Genomic DNA, 17,409 nt, shown 5'->3' on the forward strand with positions numbered 1-17,409 from the left:
TCCTTGTAGGCATTCAGGCACAAGACAGTGAGCGTGACCAGAGGCCAGTGTGCACATCCACTTGCCCTCTCTGATAACCAGACTCATCTGTAATCTGGAGGCTTACAGGAGTTCCAAAGACCAGAGTTGCCCAGAAGCTGGTGAGCCCGGGTGAGTCTCCTCAATCCTTGGCCTTCCTACACCCCCACGGGCCAAGTAGCAGCGACTTCCCTGAGTCAAGCATCATGCGTACAGCATGCAAATGACCCAGCTCTACGTTTATCTGAGTTATTGGGAAGATCTCAGCACAAGATCTTGTAGACACCGATCCCGAGATATGCTGTCAATCTGCCAGGCCCCTCCCCAGCTCCCTTAACCTCTTAACACTCTATGTTGTGGTCAAGGGTTACATGGACCCCGCATACACGACTGCTTCACATGGGATCCTGAGGTCATGAGTCAGAGCCAGCCTGCTTCCTGAGACTTTTCCCGCAGTGACAAGTGTCCCAGGGCTCCAGTGTTACCAAGTGAAGAGTTGGTTAGGCAGATCTAAGAACTTGCTTCAGGAGTTCCAGAACAGGCCCCTTGTCTGACTACAGCCTCCAACCATCTAGTAACACTATCTGCCTTTGTGAAAAGTTGTCCTGGTGGCTGAGAATGTGCTTTTAGGACACAACTGGGCTCCAGGTTGGGCTCAGGATCCAGAAAAAAAAAAACCACGACTCAGGCATTGGGTCCCTTGCATGCATCTACACCGATTAGAAAAAAAGCTGATTCCTGCCCAGCGTGGTGATGCATGCCTTGTCCCAGCACAGGGGCAGATAGTCCTCTGAGTTTGAGGTCAGCCTGCTCTACAGAGCAGGGTCCAGGACAGCCAAGGCCACACAGAGAAACCCAGTCTCAAACTGACCCTCCAACACACACACACACACACAAATCTGACTCCTGTGTTTGTGATGACCCTGTGTCGTCCCCCCCCCCACGGGGTATACTTCGGTCCTAACACCTAGTCTCCATGGACAGAAGCTCATTGGGGCGGGGTCTCTGCAGCCAACCAGGTTAGGATGAGGTCATAAGGGTGGGGCCAACTCCAGCATGACAGATGTCGCTCTTAGAGGAATGCGAACATGAAATGGCAGACACACGGAGACTAGCAGATGCCCAGCAGCCAGCGGGCCTGGACCAGATTCCCCTCTTTGGATTCCCAGAGGGAACAACCCTGCTGTCAGAGCTGAGGGTCTTCTGCTGCAGACATCTGTGGTGCCATCGTGGCGCCCCAGGAAATGAACACCAACTCCGAGAAGGGCGTCTGTTGTGTTACATGCCAGCCAGTACCCGCCTGATCGATTCATTTCTTCACGGTGGATGGTGGGTCCAAAGGTTTGATATTTCCCCAACAAGCACTGGGCATCAGGCTACACCAGGAATATGTGGGCAAGGACGCAGTGGTCTCTGTCTTGCACCCCAGCCCTCCCTTTCATAGTTACTAGTGACCAGGTGAACGGGTGTGTAGACCACCTCGGGTTCCTTCCTCACCCTCAGGGATCTGTCCTGATCTCAGAACTGTCCTGTTCGATCTATGTCCAGCTTTATAAGACCCAGAAGGCACAACGTCTGTGCCCGGAAAGAAGTCTGGTGGCTGTCACAATGCTAAGCTTTCAAAAATGCCCAACGGTGGGGCCCAAATGGGCTCCGTAAAGGCACAAACGTCTCCAGGGCCCCTCCCACTTCCCGCTAGGAGGCCCCGGCCTCACACTGAGCCCAAGTATTCCCACCTCTGTACTGGACACCCTCTACCCACTCGTGTGTCCGTCTGGGTCCGGTGCCACCCTCTGTATCAGGCTGTGGGTGAACACTTAGTTATGTCAATTTTAAGAAAATGATGGAGCCAGCCAGGCTGAAAATGCTTGTGTTAATGGCAGCGGTCTGCAGCTTCGTCTCACTTTAATAGGGACCATCTGCCACGAGCAGGCAGGCGGCAGGCACGGCCGGCTCCTCCCCATGTGTGTAGCGCCCCGCCACACACCAGTCATCCGCTCTCAGTCAGGTGGGGGCGACGAGGTTTGGATCTGTTGGGGATGCCGCAGCTCCAGGGAGGGGTTTTTGAGGTGCCCCGGAGGCTGTGGCTGGGGCTAGGACATGCACGATCCCAAGAAATGCCTCTGTCTCTGCTGGCTTGGACCGCAACAGCAGGGTCAACAAACACTGGCTGCATAGAGCTGGGGGGTGGGTGGGCCCCCTGTCCTGGATCTGCTGTGCTCTTTCCCTCCATAGGGAGGCCTGTGCTATGAGGCAACTCTGGCTCCGCCCTGATCCAGCCACAGGGCAGTTCCTGCCTCCTGGTGCCCTGGTTTCCACATCTGTAGAGTGGCTGGCCCTGAAATGCGGGCCCAAGCAGGTCACGGACACTGAAGCAGTGTGAGAGGAGAGAAGCCGCCTGCTTGGTGGAGACCAGGTATGGGAAGATGGTTAGTATCTTCCAGGGCCAGGCAGACTTCAGCGAGGGGGCCCAGATTGTGTGGGGGTATCTGACTTGACTTCCAGTCTGAGCTGGGCTGAAGGGGGTGTGTCCCACACAGCTCGGGGTCCCAGTTCCATGAAACCTGTGAGTGGAGCTACCTGGAACTGGGCCAGAAAACCGAGAGTCCCTGCGTTTCAGATCCCCTCATCCCCTGCTGCAGGGCAAGGTGTATGAGTCAGGACGCAAGCACAGAGTTATAGCGTGGCCCCGCTGGGCAGGGGGATCTTGTAGCCACTGCGCAGGAGCACGAGACAGGTGCCCAGCCCTAGGGCTCCTGCCAGCAGCACGGCACCCAGGGCCTTGAGGAAGGAAGTCCTGGTACGGGTGAAGGAACCGGGGGCCATGATGCCCAGTAGGGCGGTGCTGACAGTGAGTGTGTAGAGGATGGACACGCCCGTGTTGAGCGCCACGATCTTCCCGAACTTGGCGAACGGGGCGATAATGCAGAAGAAGAGTGGGACAGTGGCGATGACGGTGGTGAGTGCACTGGATACGATGGCCACGCCCACGTGCCGGACGGCCTCCAATGTCCTCCACTGTCGCTGAGAGCTGGCATCCTAAGACAGGAGAGTGAGAGCTAGGGCTAAGCACCACTGAGGACAGCAGGCCTGGGGCTTGACTGTAGGGTTTATACTGCTGCCCCAGGCTGGCTCTGCCCGAGAAGCTCCCATCCCATGCTGATAGGTTGTAGGACAGGAGGGTAACCATAGTGGGTCCTCAAAAATGGGAGCTCTGACTGGGGTTATTCTATCTTTCTAACCAAAAAGTGATTAAACCTGTTGATGACTTAATTTTAGTCAGTCTTAATTTTTTTTTTTTTTTATCAAACCAGGAAAGAAAAAGCCCCGAAACTGTGGACAGCCAGCTTTAGTTGTTACCTTGACACAACCTAGAATCCCCTGGGAGAAGAATCCCAGTAAGGGGTTGAACACATTGGGTAGGGTTGCTGGGGGGTCGTTCATAAGTGTAGGAAGACACAGCCTACCATGGGTGGCACCATTCCCCAGGCAGGGGACTGTGAATTGTGTAGCAGTGGATTAGTCGAGCTGATCACAAGCGAGAGAGCGAGTGAGTGAGTGAGCAAGCAAGACAGCAAGCGAGTAAGACAGCATGCATCCGATTTCTCTCGGCTCCAGACTGAAGAAGTACGAGGCTAGTTGTCTGAAGCTCTTGCCCTGATCTGCCCATAATGATGGGCTATAAAGTGATACTAGAAGGCAAACAAACCCTTCTTCATCTCATTTTTGTTGGGGGTTATTTTATTACGGCAATAGGTATTTAACTGGAACAACTTTGCTCCCAAACCCCGCCTTAGCTCCAGGGCAAGCACTGGCTGTAGTCACATGACTGGAAAGACACCTCATGCACCTAGGGCTGACGACTGAAACGCTGCAGTCTTAGGAAGAGCTCCTAGGTTATGACTTGCCTGGGCAGTCAGTACGGGGTATCCATCTGTCTCTATGGGACCCCCTCCATTGCCCCCCATTGCCCCAAGGTGGGAGCTGAGTCAGGGGTCAGGCGTGCACAGGGCTGCTTACCTCAGCCTGCTGTGGGGGCAGGTTCTCCCCAGCCAGCAGGTAACCTTCTACCAGATGGACACAGTAATCCACAGAGGAGCCAACCAGGATGGACAGAGAGATGGCCTCTACAGCACCCATCTCCCAGCCACTCCAGTACATGATGGTCACCACGAGGCAGACGATGCCTGTAAGAGGGATCACAGGGTATAGCCTTTTCCTGCCCGTGTGATCCCTGGGGAACGGAGACATCTGGAGTCAAGAAGGATGCTGGTGCTCAGTGGCATAGAGAAGGGGAGGGAGGAGGGAGGAGACAGGTACAGCAACATTGCCACTCACCTAAACGATGCCACAGACAGATAGATACCTGGCTCCATTCAGGGAACACAGACAGGTAGTTTCTGTGTGTCACTGTCACACAAGGTCAAGCTGAGCATCTTTTTTTTGAGGGGTGAGAACTGCAGCAAGGGCCTTTGCTAAGACTGGATGGCCAGAGGCTCAGAGAACGTCGTGGCCTTGAGGACTGGTAGGCCCCTACCTGGCCCCACCCCCCGCCAGCCTGGCCCACTGTTCCACCAACCACATACACACCCCTGGTCTGCTGTCTCCTGCCATGTGCCCTGGCTGATCCCATCCCTGGTGCACCGACGGTCACCCTGGGCACACGTACCTAGGATACTCAGGAGCACAGGCAGCAGGAGGAGGACGTGGGTGGTGAACACGGCCACCGCGGCCACACAGATGAGCAGGGAGAGGACCAGGCCATAAAGGGCACTCTGTACCCCTGCAAGGTAGGAGAGTGGAGGACTGGAGGTGGGGCTGTAGGGTGAGGAGACTGCAGCTCCCCTTTCCCCCAATGCTAGGGTTGTATGAAGGGGCAGTCATAACAGCTTGGCCACCCTGAGGCCAGTGCCATCCTTGAGTCTGTCTACCACAGCGTGGGCTCCACACAGGTGAATTTCATTTGGACTTTGAGGTGTTAAACATGCCCCCAGAGCAGTGGCCCAGGAAGGGCCATGACATACTTTTAAAAAATTATAGTGTGTGTGTATGCACATGCCCATGCGTGAGCACACATGTAGAGGTCAGAGGTCTTTGTGCAGTCGGTTCTTGTCTCCCACCATGGGGTTTCAGGGATTGACTCAGACCCGGAGGCTTGCACGGCAAGCGCTTCTGTCCACGGAGCCATCTCACTGGCCCGAGTGTCACTAAACTGGTGTCCAAATTCAAGATCACACGTGGACAGATGCAACCAGTAGGAGAGGACCCACACCCTGGCCTCTTGTCAGTGGCTGCTGCATGGCAATCCACTGGAGGTTCTGACTCAGGGCTTGGGGTAACGGAAGACAGACAGACCACACTGTGCTCTTGATGTGGGTAGCTGCCTCTGTGTGGCTGGCTGCCTGCCTCCTGGCCTGGGGGAGGGGTGGGCTCACACCCACCTATGATCTCCATGAAGATTTGTTTCCAGTGCTCACAGGTCTGGAAGCCTCGGCGCAGGGCTGAGCCCTCAGGGAAGGTCTGCAGCTGCTGCCGGAGGAAGCTCTCCCAACGCAAGTAGTCCGAGTAGGTCTGGAAGGAGGACTTGCCCTTGTACGTGGTCTGCGGGGACACAGGCTGGTGAGTCATGTGGTCTGCAGGGGACACGGGCTGGTGAGCCTAGTGGGTCTGCTTTGCATGTCCTAAGGACGGCTATTCTGTGGCACCAGTGGAGGTTGCCCTGTGAGGATGTGGGTTCTGAGCCATTCCGTCTGCTGCCAGGAGCTTTCTCAATGTAATACTCCGAGAATACACCATGCTCCCATATGCCACCCTCTGGCTCTTCAGGAAGCCTCTCCACATGACCCTACAACTGGCTAGGGTCCATCTCCTGTGAGGAGCTTCCCTTTTGTTCAAGATGGGCCTCCTCTGGGCTCTTAAGCCACACCCTCCCCCACCCCCATCACCCAGACTTCCTCATAGCTCTCAGCTTATCTCATCAGATGCCTGCCTCTGGAGAATGCAAGCATACAGGGTCTCGGGCAGCGGCTGGGATACAGTTCACAGTCCTAAAAGGGACTTTCTTTTATGTTGCCTCACTAATTCAGTTTAGTTATTGCTATGAAATAGTCTCAGCTTGTTTATGCACAGGTGTGTGTGTGTGTGTGTGTGTGTGTGTGTGTGTGTGTGTGTGTGTGCGAGCGCGCGCGCACAAGTGCACTGAGGGTCAGCTTGGTAGGCAACGCTATGATGGATGGTTGAGATGATTAAGAACATTTCTAATTTCAAGTTGACTATGGCACCAGCCTAAGAAAAGGAAGGCGGTTCCACCACATGCTACAGTATTGATGGACCTTACGGTCTTGTGGAGTGATCAATCTCTGTAGCCAACTTGGCTGGATTTAGAATCAACGAGGGTTTGTTGAGACATGTCTCTGGATATGTTGAGGGTATTTTCAGGGAGTTAGAGTAATTGAGAGGAAAAGACCCATTTCAGATGTGCATGGCACTATCTCACAGGTTGGGGTTCTAAATTGAATAAAATGTTAAAAGGAAAGTACGATTAGAATGTCAACATTCTTTCTCTGCTTCCTGGCTCACCATGGCAGAAAATACTCTGTTCTACCACACTGTCTCAGCCATGGTGGACTAAACTCTTCCTCCCTACTCCCAGTCAAGCATTTAGATCACAGTAATAAAATACTAATGATATAGAAAATTGGTACCAGGAGTGGGGTTGTTGCTGTAATAAGTCTGACTGTGCAGCTCTTAGGTCCCTAGAGCTAGTAGGAGAAATTTGGGAGAGCTTGGAGCTGTGGGCTAGGAAAACTCTAGAATGTTTTAAGCAGAGCTTACTGGACATTTTGGTAGGATTTTTGAAGACCAGAATACAGACAGGAATGTGGATGGTAAAGACTGTGTGCTTGACATTTCAGATGGGAGCAAGGAACTAGAGAATTAGACTAAAGTCTAATTGAGAATAGACTAATCTATTGGGAATTAGACTAAAGTTCATTCATGTTATATTCTGGCAAAACAACAACAACAGCAACACATTGTCTACATTGTCTACATCCCTGTAATGGATGATTTTAATTGTCAATTTGAAATAATCTACAATCACCTGTAAGAAGCTCCCAGTGGGGACGTATGTCAGGTGAGCATGTTGTGGGAGGATTATCTTGAGTACATTAATGGAGATAAGACGTACTCACTGGAGGTGGCACCATGATTAGGGAAGTTTTGACTGTATAAGTGTAGAGCTGAAGAGATGGAGAGATGGCTAGGTGGTTAAGAGCACTGGCTGCTCTCGCAGAGAAGCTGGGTTTGACTCCCAGCAACTACATAGTGGTTCACAACCATCTGATGCCCTTTTCTGGCCCCTGGGGGCACTGAATACTTTCGGTGTACCGACATACATGCTGGGAAAATGGCATATACACAAAATTAACTATTAATAATAATAATAAATTATTAAGAAGTGGAAAGAGCATGCATGCATTCACTGTTCTCAGCTTCCTGACTACAAGTGCAGGTTGACCAGATGTCTTAAGCTCTTGTGACTTCCTTATTGGGATGTACTGTTAATAGTTCAAACTATTGGGGTTGGGGATTTAGCTTAGTGGTAGAGTGCTTTCGGTCCCCAGCTCCAAAAAAAAAAGAAAAGGAAAAAAATAGTTCAAACTATTAGCTAAAGTAAAGCCTTTCTCTCTTGAGTTGCTTCTGTCAGGATAAATTATAAAAGTGTGAAGGACAGCTTTATGCTGGCTTGACACAGACTAGATTCATCTGAGGGCATTTTCTTAATTAGTGACCAGTGTGGGAGGGTTCAGCCCTCTGGGCTGTGGTCCTGACTTCTATAAGAAAGCAGGCTGAACAAGCCATGGACAGCAAGCCCAGGAAGCAGCACCCTTCAGGGTCTCTGCATCAGCTCCTACTTCTAGGTTCCTGCTCTGACTTCCTCTTGGTGTTTCATTGCAGCAATACAAACTCTGTGTAGGACAAATAGCAACTGGAAGTGACATTAAGACAGTCTCAAAACATGGTGAGAGGATGCACTTAAAGGTGAAGGATTAATTTGGCTGAGGAAGTTTCAAGACAGCATAACACTGTGGCTGTGGTAGGGTCAATGCTACCTGCATTTAGCCAGATTTACAGTAAAAATGAGGATCAACAAAACAAAAACATAATAGAAGGATTATGAAAAACATGCAGTCTGTTGACAAAGGAAGCTAGTTGAAAGCCATAGGGTTGTTAAATAGATTAGCACTATTAAGGAAAACCCAAGCACTCTGAAATGAGACAGGGGGAAAAGCTTTAAGTCCATCTGAGGAATTAAGACTCCACTCACTGTAGACTCCACTGCATGAAAATGATCACTCACTTGAAAGACTTTTCCTTGACAAACACGGGGCCATTCAGGGAAGTGTTTTCCCAAGTTCAGCTACCTGGGCACCAGAGGCTGCTGAAGTAATAGTCTAAGGGCTAGTGTCAGACCTTGGTTTAATCAATATAGTGTTGGTTTGCATAAATACAGGATGCAAAGAGATCTTGGAGCTTGTAGATGTCCTTTTGATTTCACAGGGGCTCACAGCTAAGACCTTCCTTTGAGTCTCTGAGCAGACTCTGAAGTCAAGACTTTTGAAAAATGTCAGAATTGTTAAGAATCCATTTTCATTGTGAGATGGACATGAGCCTTTGAGGGCACCAGGGGTAGAAGATTATGGCTTAAACTGATGTATGTAGGTGTCAAGTGGACAAGGGGTTGACTTGCAACACATTATCTTTATTGTTAATGGAATCATATTTAGAGAAACCTAGGAGATAGCAAGGAAAACTTGTAGGTTTCTACAAAGTACTGAGTGAGGGAGGAAAACGTGTCCCACAGACTGGGGTCCCAGGTGCAACAAAAGAGGAAAAGGTTGGTGGAGTACTGGTGGCATTCTCATCACTTCACATTGTTTCCTGGCCTACAGAGATGTGGTCTCCACTCTCCGCTACATCCTCCTTTCCACAATGGACTGAACCCTTTGAAACCATGAGCCACAATAAATCTCTTTCATAAGTTGTTTTCCTTCCTTCCTTCCTTCCTTCCTTCCTTCCTTCCTTCCCTCCCTTTTTTTGGTATCAGCGATGAAATGCCAACTAGTATAGATAGGAAGTTTTATAGAGTGTTTTGCCAAAAATAAAAAAAGGCAACTTGGACTCAGCCTGGGATTGTCCTTACTGGGTTAGGAGTCTCTAGTCCACCTGACCTGGATCAGAGGCATCGTGGTCTGTACTACAAGTAACATGGACCATGGGAGACCATGTTGGGGGGTCTGAGAATAGGCACTCCCCTAAATTTGTCACCTCGTCTCTATTTCTGCCACGCCCAGCAAAGTGTGTTTCTCCATAGCAGCCAGACCGGGCAGTAGAAGGCTTTAAAAAAAAAACTTTTAAAAAGATTTACTTATGGGGTTGGGGATTTAGCTCAGTGATAGAGCACTTGCGTAGCAAGCACAAGGCGCTGGGTTCGGTCCCCAGCTCCAAAAAAAGAAAAAAAGAAAAGAAAAAGATTTACTTATTTTTTGTACATGGAGGCTTTAATCCACATGTCTATATCTGTCTGTACAGTAGAAGAGGTCATCTGATCCCATGAGACTGCAATTACAGATGATTGTGGGTGCTGGGAATTGAACTCACAACCTCTGAAAGAACAGCTAGTGCTCTTCCCTGCTGAGCCATCTCTCCGGCATTTTTTGTTTGTTTTGTTTTTTATATTTTTTAAGATAGGGTTTCTCCATGTGTCCTTCACTGTCCTGGAACTCACTCCGTAGTCCAGGTTGGCCTTGAACCCAGAGATCCGCCTGCCTCTACCTCCTGAGTGTTGGGATTAAAGGTGTGAACCACCACTGACCAGCTAGGGAAAGGCTTTTAAATCCTGGTTTGTAGGTGGAGAATAGAGGCCAGAGAGAACTGGGGATCTGATCCACGACATCAGTCAATCACACCAAGATCAGGTAAAGCCTGGACCCCTGGTTTCCACATGGAGGCAGAGGACATCTTGTCAAATCCGAGAGACTAAAGTGCCAGGTCTCAGGGAGGCCAGGTCACGGGATATGCCTATGTGTGTAAGTACATGCATGTCTGTGTACACATGTTCTTGTACCTCCCTTGGAAGAGACAGGGATCATGAATGACAGTGGAGAGTCTCCTGTCCCTCCTTTATCCCTACAGGTGTTAGAAAGGATGAATGTGTGCAGTCAGAGAGGGTGGTGCTTGACATTGTCAACTGCTGGCTGTGACCTCAGGCCAAAGCCTCTGTATCTTTCTCTGGTCTGAGCTGAGGGACAGGAGTGGATGGGGACATGTCTTCAAGAACACTACATGGGGCCCCCAGGCTCACCGACTCAAAGGCCATGGAGATCCACTGCACACGGCCCTCTTTGACGCCCACTGCCCCATGGGATAGCTGCCCTGGCAGCAAGTTGGGCTCAGGCAGCTCCTTGCACTCGGGGTGCAACATCTGCAGGAAGGAAGAGATGCTGTACCCTGTGGGGGGAAGCAAGAGGAGGTTGCGACAGGAAGAACGGCCAATCCTACACATCATACCTGGGTGCACACTCTCACCTGCCTCTCAAGCTTTTTTTTTTTTTTTTTCTTTTTTTCAGAGCTGGGGACTGAACCCAGGGCCTTGCGCTTGCGAGGCAAGCGCTCTACCACTGAGCTAAATCCCCAACCCCGCCTCTCAAGCTTTTAATGTGGTTGCAAACACTGGGCAGTGTCATTGAGAGGCCTAACAACCTGTACTTGCCACTGAGGTGGAAAGCCACATTTTGGATCATGGCAGTCAAGTAGCCTTTGGGCCAGCCAGCCACTTGCCCTCAATTCTAAGAGCCCCACCCCCACGCCCCGGAGGTAACCTATCTGTACAGCTCACTAGCACACCCCCACAGCATTCGGATTTTCTTGCAAGCCTGTGCACACTTGAAAAACGTTTGTGCAGAGCTGCAAGTGCCTTATGGGCACACTCCAGCACAGACGCCCAAACACTAGGGGCATGTTACCTAGTGCTATCCAGTGGACCATGGCAGCACATACCTGAGGGCAAGCACTGGGCCCCGCCTGGCTTCACCAGCTCCGAGTTGCCCGCGATGGCCTTGCAGAGGCGACACAGGTGCCCAATCTCTTTGAAGAGGTCAAAGCTGCTGTCGTAGATGACGCTGCCCTTTCCCAAGGAGACACACCGGCCCGGGCACTCAGTGAGTTGCGGACTCAGTCCCAGGCTCCCCTTCCCCACTGTGGGGGACAGGCCCTGAGGCAGCTCCCTTGTCCTGTGTTGCCACCACATCACACCCTCAAGTGGGAGCCATGGCTCCCTTTGCTTGTGCCTTTGGCACCTCTGTTCCAAGAGCAGCTCACCCCGCAGCCCCCTGATCAGACCTCCGTTCCTCCTCTCAACTCAACTTAATGCTTTTCTCCCTTGCTTCCAGCCAGCTCTATCTTGTCTGCCTGCCTGCCTCCTCCTCAGGCCCCTACCCCTGCTCTGAATGTGGACAGTATCCCTCTGACTGGAAAGACAAGCCTCATCTTCCTCCTTTTGTTCCTTGAGAGGCTGCAACTGCCATGCCTGTGCCCAACCTGGATGTGACCTCTAGTGACCCTGCCAGGTCTTTCAGTCACACATGGTCAGTGATGTCAGCATTTAGAGCCCACCCAGAGGAGGAGAGGCCCCACACAGGATTCCTCTCATCTGTTCCAGCCCCCAGTGAAGACAAGGCAGTCAGTGTGGGTCCCCAAATGTGCCCATATTTCTGAGTAATTCTCAATCAGTTCTCCCCCTTTGAGGGAAACAATGCTCCCTCAAAGGCCCGTAGAGGTCCTGTGTGGGCTGAAGAGCTGTGTAGGAGTCAAGAGTGTATGTGAGGGACCCGACTGCTCGGCCATGCACTAGTGCCTGTTCCCAAGTTTCTGCTGCAGCTGTGACCTTCCACATCTGCCCAAAGTGGCCGTACCGGGTCCCCAATAACGTGGTTGTCCATCTGCTGGGTGCGGTTGATGCCGATGATACCGAACACCACAAAGACCATGGCTCCTGTATCCACCAGCGGCCGCACCGCAGGCTTCCCACAGCCCGTGTTCACACAGGGGTTGAAGCCAAAGGTGGCAGAGATGCGGGCCTTGGGCACTGCAGGAAGGAGGGGAGTCAGAGACAACACCGAGGGTAGGCTCAGGCTTCTGAGGCTCCCCTTGACACCCCCAGGTCCCTCGGGATGTACCCCAAGTACCTCTGTCACTCGGCACATAGAAGAAGCCTTTGGTAGGCCCGTCAGGGCTGGAGCTGAGCAGACATCCAGGTGGCGCCACACACAGGCGCCCGTGGAAGGGGGGCTTGTGAGACTGAGCAAAGTACAGCTTCCTGTGGAGGCAGGGAGGCCAGGCTGAGTTGGGAAGGCCAAGAAAAGTCAAAGGAGGTGGGGTGAGGAAGATGGGCTAAGAAGTCCAGGAGAGGTCAGGGGAGGCGAGGCAAGGAGGTCACTTCAGGGGCCAGGGAGAGTGAGCTTCCCCAGCCCAGCATAGGGGCAGAGGGTGCCCAGGGCTGGGGGCTTGGGGCTGGGGACTGGGGACTTGTTTTAGTTCTGCCTCTGCCAAGACCAAACTGATCCTGATCAAGGCTCTTCCCTCTGGCTCTCGGTCTCTCGCCCTGGCACAAGAGGGGAGGAAGCACAAGTGTCTGCTTTTAAAACTGTCCCCCCAGAGTTCAGGAAGGACACAGGGCAAACCTTAGTGTCTCCCATCAGTAGCCTATTGACCTATTGACCCACTGACCCACTGACCCACTGACCCATTGAACCTGAGGAGTCAAGGCACCTTGAGTTTGCCACTGACTTCTAGTTCTAGACTGCTCATCCAGGGAACTGCAGAGCCCCAGATCATAGCTGTACCTCTGGTGCAAAGCGTGCCTGGCCCTGGACTCGGGAGCAGACAGTCTACGCTGAGATGGGGATGCTTGGGTGGAAAGGACCCAGCTAGAGCCACCTCACCACTTCCTCCTCCTCTCCTCATTCCCTACTGCAAGTGAAATCAACCTTTTGGGGTCAGGGAGCTGAATGCCCTGAAACCAGTTCCTTATCAGAGCACGGTCTCCATGTAGCACATGGAGTATAGACCTGGCACTGAGATGTCCTCCCGAAATGGGAGCTGAGTTGCCCCTGTTCCCGAGGGTGGCTACCTGTCTCCCGGGGGGGGGGGAGGTGCTCATTGCTCCATCCTGCCCCTAGCACGCTGACACATAGCCACACTGGGTGTTTGTAAAATGAATGGCTGGATATGTGGGCCAAGGGAGCCCTCCCTGATAAAGAAGGCTGTGTTCATAACACGAGGGTATAAAACCTGGGACAAGACTGCCCTGGGGACTTGGGACACCCTGAGGTGGAGAAGGATGGTCTCATTCAGCAAGAATGAGTCACTTGCTGAACACCGGTGGGTAGAGACTGAAGTAGAAGCTACAACAGATACAACCCATGCTACTCTCCAACAATCTAGAAAAGGGGCATGGGAAGCCGTCTGCTTATTAAGAGTGGGTGAGAGCCTTGGACAGGAAGTGTGGGCACACATTCATCCAGCCAGAAGAGACCTACTGAGAGCCTGTCACGTGACAAACAACACGCGAAGTTGTTGCGCTGAGGGACACAGTACTGGGGCTGGAGCGGTCACATGCCAGACCAACACGACTGCAGGTGGCAATTGGGGGCAGAAACAGCAGCAGGTGGAGAGTCAGAATGGGGTGATGTTGGCTGGGGCAGGGGCTCTGTACAGAGAGAGCCTCCCCTGGGAGGCGACATTAGGTTAGAAACTTGAATCCAGAGGTGTAAGGCTCCAGAGCATGAGCAGAAGGTACTGGGTACAGAGGATGACTGTCAAGGCCGTGAGGTAGAAGCAGATGGCCATGGTGACCCTGCAGTGCTGACAGGAAAAGTGGCAAATGGGAGTGGGGCTTGCAGGCCAGTCATCTTTGCCAGTATCCCCACTACTAGAGAGAGAAGTGAAGCGAAGCCATGGTGGTCTGGGCGCCGCGTCTGCACGGCTCTTACCGAGTGTGCTGTTGCTCCTTGGTGGCCACGTAAAAGCTGAAGTCAAACTTCCAGCCCCTCCTGGCATCACAGGCCAAAGCCGTCACCATCCACTTGCGGGAGGGGCTCGCCGCCTGGAGCAGCCCTACTGTAGACATACAAGCGGTCAGCTTCTTGGTGAAGTCACCAAAAGGCGCTCTATACACCTAAGCAGTGGGTTGACAGAGACAAGACACGTGACTCGGGGAGGCTGCCTCGGCCTGCCCGGCCTCAAGGTCTGTCCCCTCCCTCCTTGACCTGTCTCCCACCCTGTCCTGGTTCCCAGAGCCCGTGGAAGATGTCTCAAGTTAACCTATGTGGGAAGGCCCAGCCCACCGTGGGCGGTGCCATTCCCTAGGCTCCTGAACTGTCTAATAATGGAGAAACAGAGCTGAGCACAAGCAAGCGACTGAGCATGGATGCATTCATTTCCCTCTGTTCTTTACTGTGTATGTGATAGGACTAGCTATTTGAAGTTCTTGCCTTGATTTCCCCACAGTGACATACCATGACCTAGAATTGGTTATAAGCTGAAGTAAATCTCTTTCTTCCCTAAGTTGCTTTTCATCAGGGGTATTTTTTTTTAATCACAGCAAGAGAAAAACTAGGACACTAGGTGTCTTCTTGGGACAGGTTCTGTGCCTGGATCTAAGGACTGAGCCTAGGTAGGATGGGCAAGGCCTTGCCCTCATGGAGTTGGCAGTGGGGATGGTGTCAGACTCTGGCTAGGCCAGATTTAGTCAGACAGGAGGACCATCATGTGAGAGACATGACAGGGAGAAGGGCATCCTGAGAAGGGAGGCCAGGTAGGGCTGTGGAGGGAGGGGTGACGTTTGCAGTGGGAGAGGACAAATCTGATTCTGTTGAGGGAACACTGAATCTGGGTGTAGCCATGGGAGGCTGTGCTTCTGGGAGATTTCTTTGTTATAGGATGAACTATGGGCTGCCATTGTGGCCAGTTACTGCATTCCACCATCAGGTGGTACAGAGCGCTCGTTCCCTGTACAACCAACCATGTCTTTTATATCCCCATTTCATAGATCAGGAGACCGAGGCTCAGAGACACTGAATCACCAACAACATCCAGGTCACACAAGGCAGAGCTAGGGCTCAAACCTAGCTCTGTCTGCAGACCCCGCCGCACATCTGACTGCTGCGACAGGCCCTCACGTGCCTGGATCAGCTGCACCTTCAACGGCCCCACTCCCTGCCTACATGGCCAGTATCCACCGGGATGGCACCAATGGCCCCTCCTCAGTACTAGTTCCATGGCAGTTTGGGCTCACCTGGAAGGAGGGCACCTCTCCATCTCCAGGGGACACAGCTTGCCAGGGCGCTGGTAGGCTGGCATTGAGGGAAAGTCTGTAGACAGCTGGGTGGCCTTTGCTCTTCACTTTGGAGATGTACACAGTGCTCATGGACTCTGAGGATAAGCAAGGGACGGAAGAAGAGAGGACGGTGACCAAACCAGCCTCAGGATTTGGGAGAAGCCCACCTTAGCTCTGTCAGCCGAGGAGCTGAGCGCTCATGCCCAGGTGCTGTGCTGTCCCTCTGTACTAGAAAGGGTCCATAGGAAGGATGGTGGGAGGTGATGGTCATGGGGCGGGACGGTGACGGGGATGGTGGCAGGTGGTGATGACAGGATGGGGTAATTAATGCCAGGTGATGGGAGGAGGTAGAGGTCACAGGTAGAGTCACACCCATGATGGTGAGAGATATCAGCAATGGAGTAGGGTAGTGTTGACATCAACAGGACAGTGTGAAAGGTAGGGCTAGGTCTGTTAATGACACGATGACAATACTGTGGGGTGACAGGGATAGATGTCCACTGGGATTACTTCCCTTTGTGTACTTCTCCCAGCAATCTTTCTAAGGGAGACTCCTGGAGAGGTGAGCCAAGGCTCAGCACACCCCCATACTGACTCTCATGATGGTGACCAAGGCAGGCTCATGGAGTCTGTGGTAGGTAGAAGCCTGGATAGAGTTCTAGTCAGGGTGGGCGGCTGAGATGATGTGAGGACTCTGAAGTTTACATATGATGTCCCTTAGATGACCCAAGGACACAGGTTCTTGTTCCCACCAGAGTATAGGCTCTAGATGCGACCCGCTCTCCACGTAGAGTCAGACGTGAGAGCACCAGGGTGCATCGACAGACGCCATCCCACTTACCCTGTGCCGTGGTCTCAGGCCGGCTGGCCCAGGAAACCCCAGAACCTCGCTTCTTCTTCTCCAGGGATGTCCTGACATTGTTCTGCAGGCTGTGGGGCTTCTCCTGGAACAGACCTGCCCCCCCATGGCCCCACAGAGTCAGGGACATGGGAGCCTCTGTGGCCACTCCTGGTAGGCAAGGAGGATAACCAGGATCTATGAACGGTCAGAGGCTAGAGGGAGCGGACATCAGTGGTTTGAAGGAGACTCAAGAAAACCAAGGAACACATCAAGTGTTTCCTATGTCTCCATCTGGAGGGGGACATGTGGCGGTGTCCCTGTGTGCCCACTGTGCCTGGCTTTCCCAGTTCTATTGGGTGGGTGTGAGGTCGGGAAATGTCCTGACTTGTAGTGCTACAGGTGAAGTTTTTGTCTATTCGAGAGAAACGTCACACTTTAAAACAGCAGCCCTCGGGGCTGGGGATTTAGCTCAGTGGTAGAGCGCTTACCTAGGAAGCGCAAGGCCCTGGGTTCGGTCCCCAGCTCCGGAAAAAAAAGAACCAAAAAAAAAAAAAAAAAAAAAAAACAGCAGCCCTCATCGTCATCCTGAAGCAGGGGTCATCGACCTCATTGGCAGAGGAGAGAGCTACGGTTTTGAGAACCAGGGACTGCAGGGACCAGGAAGTGAGGGGTGTCTAGGAGAGGCCACCCTCTTTGCTGCCACCCCAAAGGTCTCCCTGGAAAGGGGTTCGGAGTGCATTATAGGTACACAAATGAGGTGGCTCTCCTGCAGATGGCTGCTCTGGTGTCTGTCCAGCTGGGAAGTGGAGGTGGCAAGGGACAGGCAGGGGGGTCCCTGGGAGTGTGTGTTGTGAACAGGTAGAGCAGGTTGGAGCCTCAGTGGAGACCTGGGGACCCGAGCTGGGGCTGTCTATGAGATGCAAGGCTCTGGGTACCTGTCAGAGCTCCAGTCTGCTTATCATGCATTCAGCTGCTGCCCTGACCAAGGGGAAGGCTGGGTTAATGGGAACGACGCCCCGATTAAGTGAAGGCAATTAGGCAGTGGCAGCGGGGCTCCTCTCCGGAGCTGCAGGCATTCAGCTCAGTTAAGCCTCGTCTCTTTTTCCTTCTACCCACTGGAGAAGAGTGGTTTGACCCTTGTCCACCCTTG

At 52.5% G+C, this 17,409-nt stretch overlaps 1 protein-coding gene across 4 annotated transcripts in view; it reads right to left on the reverse strand.

Moving 5' to 3' along the window:
* Positions 1 to 659: 659 nt before the first annotated feature.
* The window catches only part of Disp3 (dispatched RND transporter family member 3), a 48,596-nt gene continuing 31,846 nt past the window's right edge, over positions 660 to 17,409 (reverse strand). The window contains 11 exon segments of one of the 4 annotated variants that reach the window (NM_001107992.2): positions 660 to 3,057; positions 4,039 to 4,205; positions 4,688 to 4,801; positions 5,460 to 5,619; positions 10,385 to 10,530; positions 11,080 to 11,206; positions 11,994 to 12,166; positions 12,267 to 12,397; positions 14,073 to 14,257; positions 15,377 to 15,513; positions 16,260 to 16,373. In NM_001107992.2, coding sequence (NP_001101462.2) covers positions 2,695 to 3,057; positions 4,039 to 4,205; positions 4,688 to 4,801; positions 5,460 to 5,619; positions 10,385 to 10,530; positions 11,080 to 11,206; positions 11,994 to 12,166; positions 12,267 to 12,397; positions 14,073 to 14,257; positions 15,377 to 15,513; positions 16,260 to 16,373 — 1,817 coding nt within the window. In that variant the 3' untranslated portion in view covers positions 660 to 2,694. 4 annotated transcript variants of the gene reach the window in all.

This window comes from Rattus norvegicus, chromosome 5, assembly GCF_021556685.1.
Source record: "Rattus norvegicus strain SHRSP/BbbUtx chromosome 5, alternate assembly SHRSP_T2T, whole genome shotgun sequence".
Classification (NCBI taxonomy): domain Eukaryota; kingdom Metazoa; phylum Chordata; class Mammalia; order Rodentia; family Muridae; genus Rattus; species Rattus norvegicus.